General features: G+C 52.9%; 5 protein-coding genes across 5 annotated transcripts; all 5 read left to right on the top strand.

The window, feature by feature from the left end:
* Positions 1 to 198: 198 nt before the first annotated feature.
* QC763_702450 (uncharacterized protein) lies at positions 199 to 1735 on the top strand (the record flags this gene model as incomplete). The annotated part of the gene is made up of 4 exons (XM_062915262.1): positions 199 to 358; positions 408 to 658; positions 718 to 790; positions 847 to 1735. 4 exons carry the CDS (start codon positions 199 to 201, stop codon positions 1578 to 1580), a joined length of 1218 nt encoding a protein of 405 aa, XP_062761379.1. The 3' UTR covers positions 1581 to 1735.
* A 1169-nt stretch (positions 1736 to 2904) lies between these two features.
* Positions 2905 to 4050, top strand: QC763_702460 (uncharacterized protein; the record flags this gene model as incomplete). Its single annotated transcript, XM_062915263.1, has 1 exon — positions 2905 to 4050. The coding sequence occupies one exon, from the start codon at positions 2905 to 2907 to the stop codon at positions 4048 to 4050; it is 1146 nt and encodes a 381-aa protein (XP_062761378.1).
* Positions 4051 to 5396: 1346 nt separating this feature from the next.
* QC763_702470 (uncharacterized protein) lies at positions 5397 to 8614 on the top strand (the record flags this gene model as incomplete). The annotated part of the gene is made up of 6 exons (XM_062915264.1): positions 5397 to 6808; positions 6872 to 7002; positions 7063 to 7545; positions 7610 to 7720; positions 7777 to 7902; positions 7961 to 8614. The coding sequence occupies 6 exons, from the start codon at positions 5397 to 5399 to the stop codon at positions 8098 to 8100; spliced, it is 2403 nt and encodes an 800-aa protein (XP_062761377.1). The 3' UTR covers positions 8101 to 8614.
* Positions 8615 to 9520: 906 nt separating this feature from the next.
* Positions 9521 to 12882, top strand: QC763_702480 (uncharacterized protein). The gene is made up of 4 exons (XM_062915265.1): positions 9521 to 10921; positions 11062 to 11767; positions 11829 to 12518; positions 12577 to 12882. Exons 1-4 carry the CDS (start codon positions 10554 to 10556, stop codon positions 12646 to 12648), a joined length of 1836 nt encoding a protein of 611 aa, XP_062761376.1. The 5' UTR covers positions 9521 to 10553; the 3' UTR covers positions 12649 to 12882.
* Positions 12883 to 13085: 203 nt separating this feature from the next.
* On the top strand, positions 13086 to 17141 carry PIK1 (Phosphatidylinositol 4-kinase pik1alpha (PI4-kinase)(PtdIns-4-kinase)). Its single transcript, XM_062915266.1, has 5 exons — positions 13086 to 13488; positions 13585 to 13771; positions 13833 to 16338; positions 16395 to 16599; positions 16661 to 17141. The coding sequence occupies exons 1-5, from the start codon at positions 13409 to 13411 to the stop codon at positions 16698 to 16700; spliced, it is 3018 nt and encodes a 1005-aa protein (XP_062761375.1). The 5' UTR covers positions 13086 to 13408; the 3' UTR covers positions 16701 to 17141.
* The last annotated feature ends 181 nt before the right edge of the window (positions 17142 to 17322 follow it).

Genomic DNA, 17322 nt, shown 5'->3' with positions numbered 1-17322 from the left:
ATGCCCTCTCAACAAACTACACGCCACTACCATACGAAACCTCTTCAACGTTCAACCGTCGCCAAGCAGTGGATGCTGCGGACTATTCACCTCCGACGTCACCGCTGCGGGGTTGCTCGACAGGGGAGTGCCACTCAGTTCACTGTCTACCAGACCTTCCGGAATGCAGCGAACCCCTGAGCAAGATCCCCATAAAACATGGCGCGCGGTCCAGAAAGCCATGATTTGATGCTGCTCCTCGGACCAGTATCATATTTAGACTGCTTGGTCTTCTGCATGTTCTTGGCTCCCCAGCTGATATGGCACGTTGGATTCTTCGAGACAGTCTGGTGCGTGCTTCAAGCACTGCCGTTCTTTTGTAAGTTGGCCGAATTCTCACTTCAAGGTAATTTGCTGAATAGAACAAGCGGTGAAGCTACCTGTTGGGCTTATGAGAGAAAGATACTTTTTACCTCCTGAAAATCAGTCTCTGTTCGTCCAGAAGGCCTCATCGTTTGAGGATTTTGTGATTCGCTGTGTCCGGTACGCATTCGAACATGTCCCTGCAAAAATCGGTAGGGTCTTCTTCTCCAAGGAGGTTGCGCTTCCGTTTATGCAGTTCCGGCTGTTGCGACATGGCTATTTTAGGTGTCCTGTTCCGTGGAGGGAACATCGCGAGGTTAGTAGCTTGCGGGCTAGATGCTAGGTTACCTGTACGGCTGGCTGACTGTGAAGAAGGAGTCCTTCCATGGCATCTGGCTGATCAAAAATCCGGAAGAGAAGCCCGACTTTGTGCTATTCTACGCTCATGGTAAGGGCCCAATGATGGTGAAACTCGTCGATGATACACCATACTGATGTCGTTAGGTGGTGGATTTTCGATGGGGTCGTCGTACTTCTATCTTGAATTTCTCCTGACCTGGTTATCGGAGCTGGAGGCTCTGGGCTACAGTAACCCGGCCATATTTGCGTTGGAGTACACACTAGTGCCAGACGCTGCATTTCCAACCCAGCTCAACGAGGCTGTACGGGGCTACGAGCATGTGCTGAAGGTGGTGCAAGATCCCTCACTCGTCTGTGTCAGTGGTGATTCTGCAGGTGCGACTCTGATCCTCAGTTTGCTGCTGCATCTAGGTAGCCAAGAGGCAAACGGCATCGGGTATGGGCGTCGACTCCCGGTGCCTGCCTTGGCCGTCCTCATTTCGCCGTGGGTGACGCTCGTTTCCACACGGCACCGGAATACCGTCAGCGACTATCTTGACGTGAAACAACTGCATCAGTACGGAATGCAGTTTGCAGGCGGGAAAATGCCAGAGAAAGAGCCGTTGGTATCGCCGGGGTGCTGCAAAGACATGAGTTTGTGGAAGCGGTCTTCCCCGTCAAAGGGGATTTATATAACGTATGGCACCGAGGAGGTGTTTGCCTCGGAAATCGAAGACTTCATCGGTACCGTGCAGGAGACGGTCGTTGTCAAGAGCGAAGCTGCTGTCGGCGGCATTCACGCCTGGCCCGTTGCCTCATTATTCCTTTCGAGCAATGTAAATGAGCGACTTGGTGGACTGAGAACTATAAGCAAGGAGATTAGACAGTGTATTCCTTGAGGAGGCAGCAGTTGCTGTAACAGTTGCTAGAGCGGACGTTCTGTCAGATTAGATCAAGTTATTTTGGGCCATCATGGACTTGAGCAGCGATGACCCCAGAGCCAGAGACTCGGTTTCTTCGATGCCCCGTTCAACGTCTTTGGCTATTGTGTTTGCTCATTGATGGTCATCATGAACGCCGGGACTAGGTGTGAACAAGGTGAGGAGAGATAACTAACCATTCAAGAAGCTGGCGTCGTAATGGCAACTGGCCGTTTGAGTCAAAAGTTGGACGGAGCATCAAAGAGACGTCAACCGAGAAATGAAAACGAATTCAGAAACGCCGTTCTGATACCTGCCCCACCTGGACCTGAAACCTACCTTGTTGTTGGACGCAAGGTGGGATGAGTGAGTGGCTGGATAAACCCGAAAGGTAGTCGCTGATGTCGTCGAGCACCTGGCATGTCGAGCAAAGAGGGCTCACCTCGTTTCAGAAGAATATATGGCAAGACTTCTTCTTCCTGACGGACCACAGCAGCAACTCGCTCAGAAACAGAGGCTCCCATGATCGACGATCCAGGGGAGCATGGCAGATTCTCAAGCGGTGATGCAGGGCAAACCGAAGATCTGCATGTTTGGAAAAATGGACTTGGGGCTGTGCTTGGGCTAAGCCTAATAGGGTTAGAGCTCACGCCTGGTGATTTGCTGACCGTGGGGCAGAAGCGGCGTGAAAGCGCGACAGGATGCATATAAACGCGCTGGTGATCCCCCCTCCAAGGACGGCCTGGCTCGGCGGTAGAGCCTGATCTGAAGTCGACCCGAGGGGATTCATATTTCATTCCGGACCTCTCCTCCAAGTTCATGTAAGTCAGCTACGGGCTAGCTCCGTTCTTCTTGTACCTTCCTTCATCTGGTTCAACCCCCAGCATATACCTGCCTATAGTATATCACCAGCTGTCAACCTGGGCCGCTTCTGCCTTGTTGAAGGCAGACACATGGTATTCTCTGCATGCAACATAAAAAAAGTCTCCAACCTGTCCACCTCACGCAGGCACAGCTTGCATTAGCCCCGCCATCCTACCCCTCCATTGCCCCGCCCTGCACGGGAAGCTCTCTTTGTCCAGCCACAGCTTCCACAGCTCGGGCCTGTTCGAACAGCGATTAACCCAAATACTTGTAGCATCCCACCTCCTACCACCCCACTAAACCCAGCTTGTCTCGGTCCACGGAAGCGATTCCAAGAGACGCCATTCTCAGCAAGGGCGGCAGCCTCAGGCCTATCATAAATTGTGTCGCAAGTCACTGGCATCCGGTAGACATTTTTCTATTGTCATTACCTACTACAATGTCTGGCGAGGACACTTATGCTCCCCGGAGTCCGGATCTCTCTTCCTTCTATTCATCGGGCCCCACTCCGCCAGCGGAACAAGCACAAACCCAGCACTGGCCGCCGTTATCACAATCACAACCCCCGTCACAGTTTTCTCCGCAACGGCCACACAAGCTTCCGCCTTCAAGTACATATTTTTCAGGCCAGCCAGCAGCAAACCAAAGCTCTCACCATTACCAACTTCATCAACCACAACCACAACCACAATCGCCACATCAGCAACCACAGCTCGCGACACCGCCTCAGGCCTTGGCGCAAACCGTACGACCATCCAAGAACCTCAGCGACATCACCAATCAGCCGCCCCTAAACACCAGCTTTAGCGGAGCCGCATACCCACCGCAGTCGCAGACCTACTCAACTTATATCCCCCAGTCTGCTGTTCCCGCGTCGCAACCCGCTTCGGCGTCCAGTTACACAGCTCCTTCGCCGCAATCATACCAAAACCGATCGTGGTACGGCGCAGACAATTATCAGTACCGTCCACAAAAGCCGATTCATCAGCAACAGCAGCAACAGACACCACTTCACGCGCAGCATTACACGTCCGGCGCGTTCACAACTCAACCTGCTGGCTTTCCCCACGGTCTAGACGGCACAGTCAGCCCACCGGGATCTCACGACGCGAACCACAACAGCAACAACATCAACTCCGGCAACCCCGCAAGCACGATGCCTCCCAAACGTGGGGCAGCTGCCCGACCCCCACCTCCCACCATCGAGCCCTCCCCAGTCAAGACAAAGTTCCCAACAGCGCGGATCAAGCGCATCATGCAGGCTGACGAAGAAGTAGGCAAGGTGGCACAGCAGACGCCTATCGCGGTGGGGAAAGCTTTGGAGCTTTTTATGGTGCAAATGGTGACTAAGAGCGCGGATCTAGCCCGGGAGAAGAACTCGAAGCGAGTATCAGCACAAATGCTGAAGCAAGTCGTCGAGGCGGACGAGCAATGGGACTTTCTGAGAGAAATCGTTAGTAGGGTTGAGACGACAGAAGAGAAAAAGGGAGGTCCTAGCAAATCCAAGAGCGCAGCCGAGACGGAAAGCGAGGACGAGGCACCCGAGAAGAAGAAGAGAGCTGGCAGGAGGAAGAAGGTAGCCTGAGCTCACGGTCTTGAATCGGCGATACAAGACTTATAATGACTGGTTGCAAACCAAGGACGGGAAAGCAGGCGTTACGGGGAAATGGACCAGGGATGGGCGGCGTGTTTGGGACAAGCGGGAGCAAACTATTGCTATTTCTCAGAGGAGCATTGATATACCGGTGTTTGTGCTTTAGCATCAAAGAGGATCTCGGTCTGAAAGAGATGGATGGCACTTGTTTTCATGGGATGGAGCGGAGTATTCTGACCTGGCAATGCCAGTTGAGGCTACACGAGCATGGCACTGGGGACGCGTTAGATTCTGTGTTTATATGAAGCAAGCATTGTGTTTTGTACCGAGTATCGTGGGTGATGACCGGAGATGTCGGTCTGCGGCAGAGACGGAGAACTGCTCTGGCTTGTTACTGATGGGCAACGGGATAAGCCGGGGCGTCGGGTCCAAGATAACGCAGCACACCACTACCTACCATTTCGTCCAACTCATTCGTATGTGGGTTCGGCACTCTTGCAGATAGGGCGCCTCAGTACGTGCCGGGTTGGACCCTTCTAGATTTCACAATGGGTACCAGTCGCCCACCTAACCTTCAAAAATGCAAACGGCTAGACATTAGGCCGCATCTGCTACACTACGGCCATTCCCGATAACCGGAGTCTGCCCCTAGTGGAACCCCCCTACACTTTGCAACTATGTGCTCGCAACTATGCCTGTAACTACAACACCTACCATGACTGATGCCGATAGGTAGGTGACAACGGGAAGCCCGTCCTCGTGAGCCGGATCGACAGGTGGGCATTCAGCCTTACCGAGACCACTTTTTGACCCCTGGTCCCCGACACTTTGCTGCTTGGTGCTAACAAAGCAACACTGTGAGGTTGTGTTTGCCCAATGCCCAATAAAGACGGGTGGCGCTGCCTGGTTGCAGCATCTCGTCACCTCCAACTTGACCGGTGCATGGAGCTGAGCTGAGAGGAAGCAGCATCCATCGGCATGAGCACCCAGTGAAATTTCTCGGCTTTTCGCTTTCCAAGAGGGTTGGCCATGCCCGCCCCCGCGCGCGTTTCCTTTGCCTTCCCTCCCACTTCCCCGTCACTGCCCCTGTCTTCCCCAAAGCTGCTTCGCTTGTCCCTGTCTCTTCTTATCTTAGTGCGCTTTTGACCGTTGCCGGCTAGCAGTGCCTATGCCCGCTACCGCTGCCGTGTTGGCTGAGCAGAAACCGACACCTGAAGAGGCACAACACATATGCGACGTGTCGATCACCGCCGTCTTACAACAGTCCTAGCGACACGGCCATGGCAGGTTGAAGGGCAGGTAGAACGAATGGGGCTTGCGCGGCGTCATCCACGTCCATGATGCCAGCCCAGGGCCGTAACACAGCGGCCCCCAGCCTTCTTCCCCCCGTGGACAACGAGGCTACAACGCCTTTCTCGGACCTCTTCAACAGCGGTTTTGATCGCGCGGCCATCGACGCAACCCTACAGTTTGTTGATCGCAACATCATCATTGCACCAAACGGCCGCCGCTACCGGTTAGAAGAGCTTCCCGATCCCGCACCAGGACAACTCCCCAGCCCAGCGTCTGCTTCCGCTTCGGCCCCTTTTACACCACCTCCGCCTGCCAGTCCCCCAAGTTATCAAGCCGCTCCGACTGCGAGGACGCCGCCGATAGCAAGCCGCGCGCCGCCGGTTGCCAGTTCTCTTTCGAGCTCACTCTCCTTTAAGACATTTGCGACATGGGGGAGGTCGCCGTCGAATGCCAACTCGCATTCGCATTCCTCCCCTCGAAGGCATAACCCACCACCACCACAACCACAACCACCACCGCCCCAGAGCCCGATTCATGAAGCCAGCACGATGATGGCCCAGCTCAGCGTCGGCAGCAACCATTTTGGGGTCAACCCTTTGTACGGACAGTCAGATGGCGGGGTGCAAGCGGCCGAAGCCTTGACGGATCCCTACATGGGCGTCCCTGGAGTGGCGCCGGCAACCCCGCGAAGTACAACGGCTTCACCCAGGGGTTCCATATCGCAAACACAGCAGCACCCACCGTCGTCACCACAGCAGTACCTGGAGCCTTCAAGCCAACATGCCCACCATGCTCGCATGTCATCCGTGTCGTCTGGGAGTGGGAACCCACATCAGACACGCTGGACCAGCCCCGATTACGTCGGCTATACGCAACAAGCAGTCAACGCCTCCCGTCAACTGCCGCCGACGACGACTGGCCTACCATCACTCCTAGGGGAGTCAATACCAATAGTATCGAGCAGCCCATCAGCGTCATCACTCTCACCAACTCTGGCAACACTGCCTACGTCATCTTCCTACTCGTCCTCCAACTCGAACTATCTCCACCAATATTACAACCAGTCTCACCCGCATCCACGAAGGATATCAGACCCTCTATCACCCCCGACGCCATCGCCCTCAGAAGTAGAGAAGGAGTTTTACAACGGACCAGGGATTCGAGGACACCATCACTACCCGCCGCTGTATCACCATGTGCCTACATCGGATTACGTAGCATCACCGTCTGTTGTGGCAAGACAGCCGAGTTACGCTAGTTTTGGGGCAACACCAACGCAGGAATATGGCGGGGGAGGGGAATATGACACCTTGACGCCGGTGGTGGTGATGCACCCGATGCAGAGCACTACCGATGTAGCGGGAACCCCTGGAATGGCCCCGTCGATGATGTCGAGCGATGGGGGGAGCACGGGGAGGGACAATGTGCTGCCAGGGGAGGACCTGGTGTTTGATGGGTATGCTTCTCCAACCGCCAAACGAAACATGAGGTGTCCAGTAAGCTAATAAAGTGGAAACAGCCCGGTCAGATCCGCCCATTCTCTCACCAACCCAATATGGCAGGAGGGCGTCTTGAAGGTCTTTAGAAATAACTTGACCAACGACCTTCGGTTCCACTGTAAAGCGCCAAAAGAGTCAGAAACATATTGGAGTTTGTGCCCCCCTCTTCCGGCAGTAGTTCAGACGGAAGATACTGACTAAGAACCAACAGTGAAATCCATCAATGCCCAACTCGTCCCAGCATATGCCTATGATCAACGACTCCCAAACGTGGTCTACATCCGCGATAGGGAATCAGAACAGGGCCCGGGAAGCGGGTATATGTCATCTTCTTCGCAGGCAGGAACAGGAAGACCAAGCGGGATATATCAGTTTGACAAACCGGCGGCGTTATTCGACTTTCAGGCTCGCCTGACAAGTCAGAAGGTGGTGCTTGATATCCAAAGTGTTAAGTTGGTCACGCTAAACAAAAGCGGGTCGAGGGAGATAGAGAAGTACTCTGGGGTTAGGCTGCAGATCTGGCACGAGAGTAACGAAGGTGGAAGGAGAGGTGGCGGGGGGCCATCAGCAGAAGTGGCTAGTTTTGTAACAGCTGGGACGGCGTTAAGTGGACCGTTGAGGGAGAGATTGGTAGCCAGCAGTTCAAGGCTGATGGTTTATTTGGGACGTTCGGGGGAGTACATCACTTTGTTTAGTAAGTTTGCTGTTTGTGCTCGGACGAAATTTGGGGTGGTTGTGCTGACTGATTGGGGAATTAGTCACCGATGATTTGGATATTAAGCTGGAAGGGCAGACGATTGTGAAGTTGAAACCAAGAAAGGGGCCGGGGCCGTTTACAAGGAGGGTGTCACGGTGGCCGGGGGTGAAAGGTATGCCTATCCTCTTTCGTCTGGAAATGCAAGGCAATGAAGTTGACAATAAACAGCACATATGGAAAAAGGCATAGGTTCCGAGCCTGCTGGATTAGACATCCATGGTCAACAAGGGGAGGAAGACGTGGAAAAGTACGATTTGTACAAGACTTTTGAGATTGAGTTTGAGAACTCGCCAAGTACGTCTCTTGTCCCTTCTCACTTTTTGGCGACGAATACTAACAAGAGAGCACGCAGGTCAAGACAACTTTGTCCAAAAATGGAAAGAAGTCCTTCACCAACGGCGACGAGAACGCCAGCGATTAGAACAAATACAAGAAGAGATGACGAGCACGGGTGGTTTACACGGGCGACAAGCCAGGGAGTTGTTCTGGTGATGTGATTTGGGGCAACAAATCGTCCGAGCGTGGGGGGGTATATGAACACGGTGAGGTACAAAGCAGCAGAGAGACGGAAGGAACATACATCATGTGAAACGTCATATATTATGAACAGAGTCGGCCTATTCAAGGGGATGGTATATGTACATTGGACGAGAGAAAGCGATGGATTTTTTCTTATCTTGTATAGGGACAGATGGGACGGGGGTTCATAAGGTCAGGTTGGGGTACGATACCATAACATACTATACCATTTTTTGCAATTTACCTATGAGATCTAAGATTCAAGTATATAACTACAGGCGGGAGCAATGTCTGTGTGAACGTTCGGGTACAAGCCGAAGCAAGTCGAACGATGGGAACAGCTTACAGGAGCAATAACAATAGCGATCCTGCTAATATCTTTGCACATGGGACGAAAACTCCTACCCATCAACAACCCCCGACGAAAATCACCGTCAAAGGCAAAAGCGGCACAGCCTTTTCCGTCCCAGCACTCCAGGAAATATCCAAACCTAAGTCAAGAAATCCTACACAAAACCTGAACGATAGATCAAAGCTTTACCAAACTCAGTTACCGACTTCCACAAGATGAGGCGGTGTTCTGCAGTATTTCAAACTCCTCGGTCAACAAAACCAACACCAGCCGAAAAGCCTGTGAGAGGAGAAAAGCGGGGCAAGGGTTCTTCCCCAGATTTTGAACTGGCTGATTACGGGCGAGTGTCCCGCCCGGGAGCGCCCCGCCTGCCCGCCCGACGGTAGCAAAGTGTTTCTTTCCTCTTCAATAACCAGACGTTCCACAGCCTGGAACTTCTTTGACCAGCAGTTCTGGTCAATCATGATCCTGGCCCAAATCCAGAATTTCATGAATTTCGTCTACGTGCTTGTGCTTGATGATATGAGTTTTGTCTCAGGCCACCAGCGTTGTTGGGTTCCTGGTTACTGGTTCTTTCCTGCGGCCCCACTATGGGCGAGGAGCACCACCGCGAGGAGGCGCGCGCCGATCAATCTGAACAGCTGGGGAGGAGGGGACGAATAATAAGAAAATGTTAAGCGAGCCATGTGGTGGCCCTGTCGAGGTGAGGTGAGTTTTGAGATGGCATGGTGGCGTGGAGGGGCACAAATAATGGTACTGATTTTCCGGGATGGAAGAATGGATTGTTTCATGAGACATGGGATTTTTATATGTACACTGAAGATAATATATTTTGAAAAAAGGAGCAAGTTGAAGATAAGGCTGGAGCTGAGATGAGAGGCGGGGAGAGATGACCCGAGCGTGCTTGGACGCCGTTGGGATGTTTCAGTAGGGGTCTAGCAGCGGCTGTAATTACACCTGGGAGTTTTGAATGAAATCCATTCACACTCACTCATTGACAAAACATCAAATTCCAAAACTCACCTTATCACCGCAATCAAGGTCAAATTCCACACTCCTGTCAGATCACCAGCACGGCACGGCCCAAACCTCTGGGTTCCATTTCCACAAACTCCCAAAAAGTCATGCATCTCGTGGGAAGGCCAGCGTCGCATCAAGCACCCAAGAGGTAAGAATCCAAAAACTGTCGACAAGGGTCCATCATTGGCTGCGTCTCGCTGGCGGTCCCCTCTGCTGCAACCAACCCAACCCAAAAGCATGATAATAGTGATAAAAAACCGACAAGAGGAGCGCAGCCCAGGCGGGAAGGCTTGGCTTGGCTGGATTTCGAGCATGACCAGGGAGCTGGGTTTAGTCTAGCTGAACCTCTCATCAATCAATTCGCCTTCTCTCTCTCTCTCCCCTATATTTTCATTTTCGCTTTCAACGACCTGTCTTTCTTTTCAATGTTACAAAATCTGCCTTGTCAGCGAATTTTGACAAGATAATTTCCATTTTGGATACCGCCATTTGAAGAACTGAAGACTTATCTCATCTTGTACTTTTGTTGCTGCAGGACGGGGCAAGAAGGACGCGCCACTGAATGCGGGTACGGATACCCGGCACACACACCACAGCACAGCCAGAGGATGTTGAAAGTGAGGCTCGTTGCTTGACCGAGGACTCGATTGAGAAGAGACGGATCGAACTACACCAGCAACTTGACGTCAGTTTTGTTAGCGATCTAGGCAGAAAGAAACAAGCGCCGATAGACACAACCTGTCTCAGCCCACTTGTCTCACGGTGTACTTGACCCAGATCCCAGCTCATATCTACACAGCACCACCACACAGGCAGATTCACCCAACCCACATTTCCAACCACTAAACCACCCAGCCTCATCACCACTCACCCTACGTGGGAGTGAGTGAGAGGCCAGGCAGGCTACCGAATATATCAACTCGTTCACCGAGCACTATTCGCACCCCAATCTTATCACCAATCTTAATCCCCCAGCAGCTCGGCTCAGCTCAGCCCCTTTCCCTTCCACATCACCACTCGGTGTGTGGTGAGGAATTCAGCCAGTCCAACCACAATGCAAGAACCAGAGATCTTCACCCAGCCCATCACCTCCAAAGACCGAATCGACGGCTCCCAATCCCCCAACGGTCTCGAATTAGACACCTACCGCGGCACAATCTACAGCAATGGCCTCTCCTCCCCCGGTGGAAACGGCCACGGCGGCAGTCGCGGTGGTCCCAACGACGACAATTCCTCCGATGATTACCACGACTTCGTTTACCCAGAAGAACGCAAGCTAGGGACATGGTCGACCGCTTTCCTAATCATCAACCGGGTGGTGGGCGCCGGCATCTTCAGCACGCCAAGTAGTATCATTCTCAGTATCAACAGCGTGGGCATGACGTTGCTGTTTTGGGTGCTGGGGGGTATTATGACTTTTTGGTGTGTACTGCCTGCCCTCTTATAGATCCCCCCCTTTTTGTGACGATGACTGACATGTTTTATAGCGGGTATGATCAAACACCACTAAAGCTCACTTACCTCTCCTCTCAGCAGTCAAATACTAACCCTCTATAACCCAGCCTCTTCGTCTACCTAGAATACGGCACCGCCCTCCCCCGCTCCGGCGGCGAAAAAGTCTACCTCGAGCGCGTCTACCAACGGCCAAGATACTTGGCAACCTGCATCTTCGCCGTGCAGTTCGTCTTCTTCGCCATCTCCACCGCTAACTCGATCTCCTTCAGCTCCTACCTTCTCCGCGCCGCCAAAGGCAGCAGCGGCAATGAGGAATACCTCCGAAGCCAGCAGCTCCAGCCCAACATCAACGACCCCGAAGACGAGCGCCAATGGCTCACCCGAGGCATCGCCGTTGCAGCCATCACGGTCGTCTGTCTCATCCACGCTTTTGCCCCGAGATGGGGTATCTGGCTCAGCAACGGGTTGGGGGCCTTCAAGTTAGTGTTGCTGAGTCTGTTAGTCTGCACTGGTTTTGCGGCATTGGCGGGAAAGACGGCCAGTCCGAGGCCGGAGCCGAGTAACTTTTCGAGTTTCAATGGCCCGGAAATGGAAACTGCGAATGCGAGGACGCTGGATACTGGTCCGCCAATGGCGCAGACAGCGGCGGGGTATGCGTTGGGCCTGTTGCAGGTGCTATACTCGTATGGAGGGTGGGAGAATGCAAACTATGTGTTGACCGAGGTGAGGAATGCACCGACCACGTTGAGGAGAGCGGCGCCCATTGCGATTAGTATCGTTACGGTGTTGTATGTGTTGGCGAATATTGCTTATGTGAGTATTTCCCTGTTGGTTTGTTTTGTATCAAAAAGGGGGACTAACACGGTTGAATCAGTTTTCTGCCATGACGAAAGATCAGATGGCCAATTCGAGAGTGGTAGTTGCTGCTCAGTTTTTCGAGAACGTCTGGGGGAAGAGCGTCTTCGTTCAGAGGGTTTTGCCGTTGTTTATCGGGTTTTCCTCGTTGGGCAACGTGTTTGCCCAGTCGTTCGCCATGCCTCGTGTGAAGCAGGAGTTGGCCAAGGAGGGTGTCTTGCCATGGTCACGGTTCTGGGCGAGTGATTGGCCGTTCAATGCTCCATCCGGTGCCATCTTTCTCCACTGGATTGTGACAACAGTCTTCATCCTTGCCTCGCAGACGTCAGACGTGTACACCTTTGTCACCAACGTCTTCGTGTACAGCTCGAACTGGATCAAGATCCTTCTTGCTGTTGGGCTGGTGTACCTGAACTTTACGCCCTCGGAGCGGTGGGCGGAGCAGAGGACTACCTTCCGGAGCTCGCCCTTGTTGACGATTTTCTGGACGGTGTCGTTGCTGTTTGTGCAGGCGGCGACGTTCATTCCGAACCAGGTGTTTACGACGGAGAGATTGCCGTACTACGTTGTACCCACGTTGGGTACGAGTCTGTTGGCGATCGGGACGGCATACTGGCTGATTTGGGCAAAGGTGCTGCCCGCGTTTGGATACCATATCCAGCATGAGATTGTCCAGATGCCTGATGGTAGCGAGAGAGTGAAGTACAAGGTGAGTTGCTTGAGGCTGGACTGCTTGAGAAGTGAACATGAGCTAACAGTTATTACAGAGAGTCAGACCAAAAAAGAAGAGAAAAAGACAAGGCCAATGGCAACGTCCGAGGAGGCAGTCGGTGTGGTGATACATTGACGTATTTGTTGTATATAAGGATGATTGTAAATAACTGTTAATGTTGAATACGGCAGAGGCCGAGCCATGGATCCCACCCCTTGAGAAGCAGTGACGTAGACGTAGATAGATTGTTGTAAGAGACAGAGTATTGAAAGTTAGGGTTGGGGTTGTCGATAGTGGATGTGTTCAGGGAGGCAGTAACCAGACTAAATGAGAAGAAAATTTCATAGAAACCATGCTCCCGGTTTTATAGTTTTAGAACGGCCGGGAAAGCCTTTATATGTTTTCGACTCCCGTCTTCATCGGGAAGGTTGAGCCTCCGTATAAAGAAGGTGCAGGGAAAATGCCGAGCCGGAGCGTCGGCAGGTGGGGCAGCTCCCTGGAGCCCCTGGAATTGGCCAAATGGAGCTTTTGGATCGGTTGTCCTCAGCGTCGTGTCGGAAAGCTTCGACATCACCGACATCTCCATCTTTTGCCAAGTTAGCTACCTATTCTTTTGTGTGGCAGCCATGCTACAACTGATACCTCTATCCCAACGTGACGTCAAACCCCGACTCTAACTGAGCGAGAGCAGAGCATGCTGTCTCCCCGCCGTCTGATCTCGTCTCGTCCTCTGCCACCGAACCGAGTGCCCGCCGCCGCCCCGTTTCCCCGTGTTGCCCGAGTGCCAGGCCCGCTGCCCGCTGCCCGCTGTTCGTCCCCCGCGCCGTAAACGCGTGAACCGGTCCTTCGCAAACATCCTTACCTACCACACGCACACCACTCAACCAATGTCTTGGGACTTGCTTCAGCGGTTCCTCGAGAGCGATGTCTTTAACCAGAATCCTTTCCTCTCGGTGTCGTACCTCTCGTATGTTACTCCTAGCGTCCAGCGCATAGGACAGGACAGCTGTTACAAATACAAAAAAGTCACGGACCGCTGACCGCTTGCCTCCCACCTCTGCAGACGATATGCCGACCACATAGGCATTCACTATGTGCTGTGCAACAAGCTTCGCCAATTTCCCTACGAGGACATCGAGTTCTTCCTGCCGCAACTGTGCCATCTTATTATAAGCGTCGACAATGAGTCCATGGCTCTGGAGGAATTCCTCCTGGACCTATGCGAGGAGTCGGTGACAGCAGCGCTCCTGGTTCGTTTCTTTGGTTCAGCATATGCACCGCAAACCTCGGTATACTGACCATCGTGGCTAGACCTTTTGGTTGTTTCAAACTTACCTCCATGACCTCTCGTCGAATCCTCAAACCGAGGCTTTCAGTACTTGCCGCCGAGTCTACAACAAGGTGCAACACATAGTGTTTGGGGTATCAGACGTTAGGAGACAGGAAAAGATTGTGGAAAATGCACTGCCGGTGACTGTCTTGGGGAGCTTCGTGTTGGCGAGCATTGCTTTGCCCATGTTGCCTGGCTGGGCGGGACCCCTTGCTGTTGCGCAAGCGAGAAGACCACGCCCTGTTATCGAAAGCATCGCCGAGCCAGTCGCCGCTGCTCCTCAGACTCAGAATAAGAATGTGCCTGCTAGAGCACATACTGTGACGGCCGGGAGTAGCAGGTCCAAACGCGCAAAGGAGAGTCGCATAGCAAGCGCCCCAGACGTCAAGGTTCAGCCCACTTCCCAGAACAACTCGCCCAAAAAACACAGGACCAAACCGTCAAGACCCGGTACGTCTGGGAGCGTAGCGGAGGTACCATTGCCAGAACCAAGCCGGCCTGCTCCAGTCGAAAGTCTGGAAAATCTCAGCCTTGAAGCACGCATCAGCTCGGCATCCTTACCGCTACCTGATTCTCGACCTCGTATCGTTACCAGACCCACCACTCCCCTGACAGCTGGCCTACGGCCGCACGACATGTCTAGGAAACATTCGCACAGCGTCAAGACCATGCTGAACCAAGCTGAGATGACCAATGAGCAAAAAATACGGCTCTTGAGACAAAACTACTTTCGCTGCCAGACAGCTTTCCTGACAGCATTGGAGGATATCTCGAACCGCTTGGTGATTGTGCCTAAGCCGGCTCGTCTGAGTGCTCTGCGCGCCGAGCTTGCCTTGATCGCCAGGGACTTGCCTGCCGAGGTCGATATCCCAGTGTTGTGCCCGCCTACTCTAGTAGACGGCTCACCATCGAAAAGCCGCCACCACAGAATAGTCCGGTTGAACCCGGCCGAGGCAACAGTTCTTAACAGTGCTGAAAAAGTGCCGTATCTACTCATGGTGGAAATTCTGAGGGACGATTTTACCTTTGATCCTGACACCCAGGATAACCAGAGGCTGCTTACGACTCTACTGGCCGAGCAGGGGACGAGGAAAAGAATATTCGATTTATCTGATGCCCCTAGCATACCTGCCGTTTCCCGGACACCACCGGCCGAGCCAGTGGTGGATAGCGTTTTCGAGCCAGCTTCTGGAGATCTGGGGGCTTCGCCTATGCTCAAGCCCTCAGACGACGATCTATTTGGCCCTGTACCGCCATTGCCAAGAACTCAATCGCTCCGGGTTGGCAACCCAAATATCGCTGTTTCTGGGGCTGTAGACAACAAGACAACGCCTCGACACTCTATCCACACTAGTATCTCTGGGTCACCTAGTCCTCCGGCTAGAAGCCGTACTTTGACTATCAGCAACCCGCGAAACAACTCTGTCGATCAGCCTGACTTTTCGGCACTGGCTATTCATATGCGAACGGCGTCTCAGATGCTGGCCCAGCTGGACGCAACCAGCGGGAAGCGTCCAAAACAAGAAGTAGCGGCCATCCGCGCCAAGATCATTGCAAGCATGCAGAGTCTGGAGGAGCAGAGCTTTGATCTGGATGACGGCCATGGACCAACGTTTGACACCATCATAGCCAAGAGCGAGGTGGGCTCCGCTGCTGCGGCCAGCAATCATAACGCCAATGGAACAACAGACATGGAAAACGAAGGCAGTGCCGGCCCTGAACCAGCAAATATCAACGCCAATGCCGGTATTGACAGGATGGAAAATGACATCAAGACGGGTGGTCTTCAGCGCAAGGGTGACCGTGACGATCCCAGCGCGGCGGTCTTTGGAGAGGCGTGGGAGGTGAAGAAGGAGCGGATCCGCAAGTCTTCGCCGTACGGATGGATGAAGAACTGGGACCTTATGAGCGTCATTATCAAGACAGGCTCTGACTTAAGGCAGGAGGCGTTTGCGTGCCAGTTGATTCGAGTCTGCCACAAGATCTGGGTGGATGCTGGGGTGCCGGTGTGGGTGAAGCTCATGCGGATCCTGGTGACGGGAGAATCATCTGGCTTGATCGAGACGATTGCCAACGGCGTATCCCTTCACTCCATCAAGCGCAGCCTGACGATGGCGTCGATCGAGTCGGGGCAGAACCCAAGGAGGAGGATCGCCACGCTCAAGGACCATTTCGTGAAAGTGTTTGGCAAGCCTGACAGCGAGGGGTACAAGGCTGGCGTGGACGCTTTCAAGAGATCGCTGGCGGCGTACAGCGTTATTTCTTATGTGCTCCAGCTCAAGGACAGGCACAACGGGAACGTGCTGATTGACAACGAGGGGCACATTATTCACATCGACTTTGGGTTCATGCTGTCGAACTCGCCGGGGTCGGTTGGGTTTGAGGCGGCGCCGTTCAAGTTTACGTATGAGTATGTGGATGTGCTGGGGGGTGTTGGGTCGCCTGATTATGAGGATTTTAAGAAGCTTTGCAAGCAGGCTTTTCAGGGTGAGTTTTCTATTGGGATATCGTGACAATAGGTGATGTTAACATGTGGGCAATAGCTCTTCGACGATCAGCGGATAATATCATCGACCTGGTCAGCATGATGGGGCGGGAGAGCAAGATGCCTTGTTATGGAGCGGGCGTCACGCAGGTCACGGCGGCATTGAGGCAGAGGTTTCAGCTGCAGCTGAGCGCGGATGAGGCGGAGCAGTTTGTTGAGACGGATTTGATTGGGAAGTCGTTGGGGAGTTATTACACAAGGCTGTGAGTTTTTCTGCCACCCTTACATCGTCCATAATACACTGACACGAAAGGTGCAAAATAGTTATGATACCTTTCAATATAGAACACAGGGAATCTACTGAGCGGGCGAGGTAGAGTAAGGACAAGGACAAGACAGGTTGGTGAGGGAGTGCAGGGGGGTGGTGTTAATAGGAGCGTGGTTTTTTTTTCTCTTTTTTACAAGATGGTTTCTGGTGTTGGGTGGGGGGAGGCGGTCATACAAAGACACATATTTTTACAAACAAAAAGCGAGGAAGCAGCACAGCCAGCATATCTTGGACGGCGTTTTTTATTTTCATATAAAAGGGATGATGACTGTTTGATTGTAGAGCTGGGGAAAGGGGGGCGTGATGTATTTGAAGAGTTGGAAAGTTTGGCGGTCATACGTGGCAAGATTCCCATAGTTTTTTCGGTGTTGGGAGATGGGGGTTTAAAGGTTGTTAAAGGGGATGGGGGCTGTGGATATAGATTGGTGTGATGGGTAGTTGGTGTTAATGAATGAGAAGAAGGGATGTTGACGCCGACTCTGTGAAGATATGCTGGTTATACTGAAGATTTTGTCCCCTTGTTCAAATGTAGGAAGGATGTTTTCTTATCAAGGTGAGAGAAACGCCGAAGAGGGAACTCAATTTCATAGAGTTGCCGTATAACATTGGTGGTCATGGTCAGCCATTTTCGAAGGCTTACTGACTAGGTAAGGCACTT

Source organism: Podospora pseudopauciseta (genome assembly GCF_035222475.1).
Source record: "Podospora pseudopauciseta strain CBS 411.78 chromosome 7 map unlocalized CBS411.78m_7, whole genome shotgun sequence".
Taxonomy (NCBI): domain Eukaryota; kingdom Fungi; phylum Ascomycota; class Sordariomycetes; order Sordariales; family Podosporaceae; genus Podospora; species Podospora pseudopauciseta.
Note: the sequence above shows the minus strand (reverse complement) of the source record. Positions and strands in the feature narration are given on the sequence as shown.

What these genes read in the sequence shown, in the direction of transcription:
- QC763_702480 (XM_062915265.1), top strand. Translation starts at nt 10,554, where the DNA reads ATGCAAGAACCAGAGATCTTCACCCAGCCCATCACCTCCAAAGACCGA. An exon ending in GGGGGTATTATGACTTTTTG is followed by an intron (nt 10,922 to 11,061) that starts GTGTGTACTGCC and finishes TCTATAACCCAG; the next exon opens with CCTCTTCGTCTACCTAGAAT. An exon ending in GCGAGAGAGTGAAGTACAAG is followed by an intron (nt 12,519 to 12,576) that starts GTGAGTTGCTTG and finishes CAGTTATTACAG; the next exon opens with AGAGTCAGACCAAAAAAGAA.
- PIK1 (XM_062915266.1), top strand. Translation starts at nt 13,409, where the DNA reads ATGTCTTGGGACTTGCTTCAGCGGTTCCTCGAGAGCGATGTCTTTAAC. An exon ending in TTGCAAGCAGGCTTTTCAGG is followed by an intron (nt 16,339 to 16,394) that starts GTGAGTTTTCTA and finishes TGTGGGCAATAG; the next exon opens with CTCTTCGACGATCAGCGGAT. An exon ending in GGGAGTTATTACACAAGGCT is followed by an intron (nt 16,600 to 16,660) that starts GTGAGTTTTTCT and finishes GGTGCAAAATAG; the next exon opens with TTATGATACCTTTCAATATA.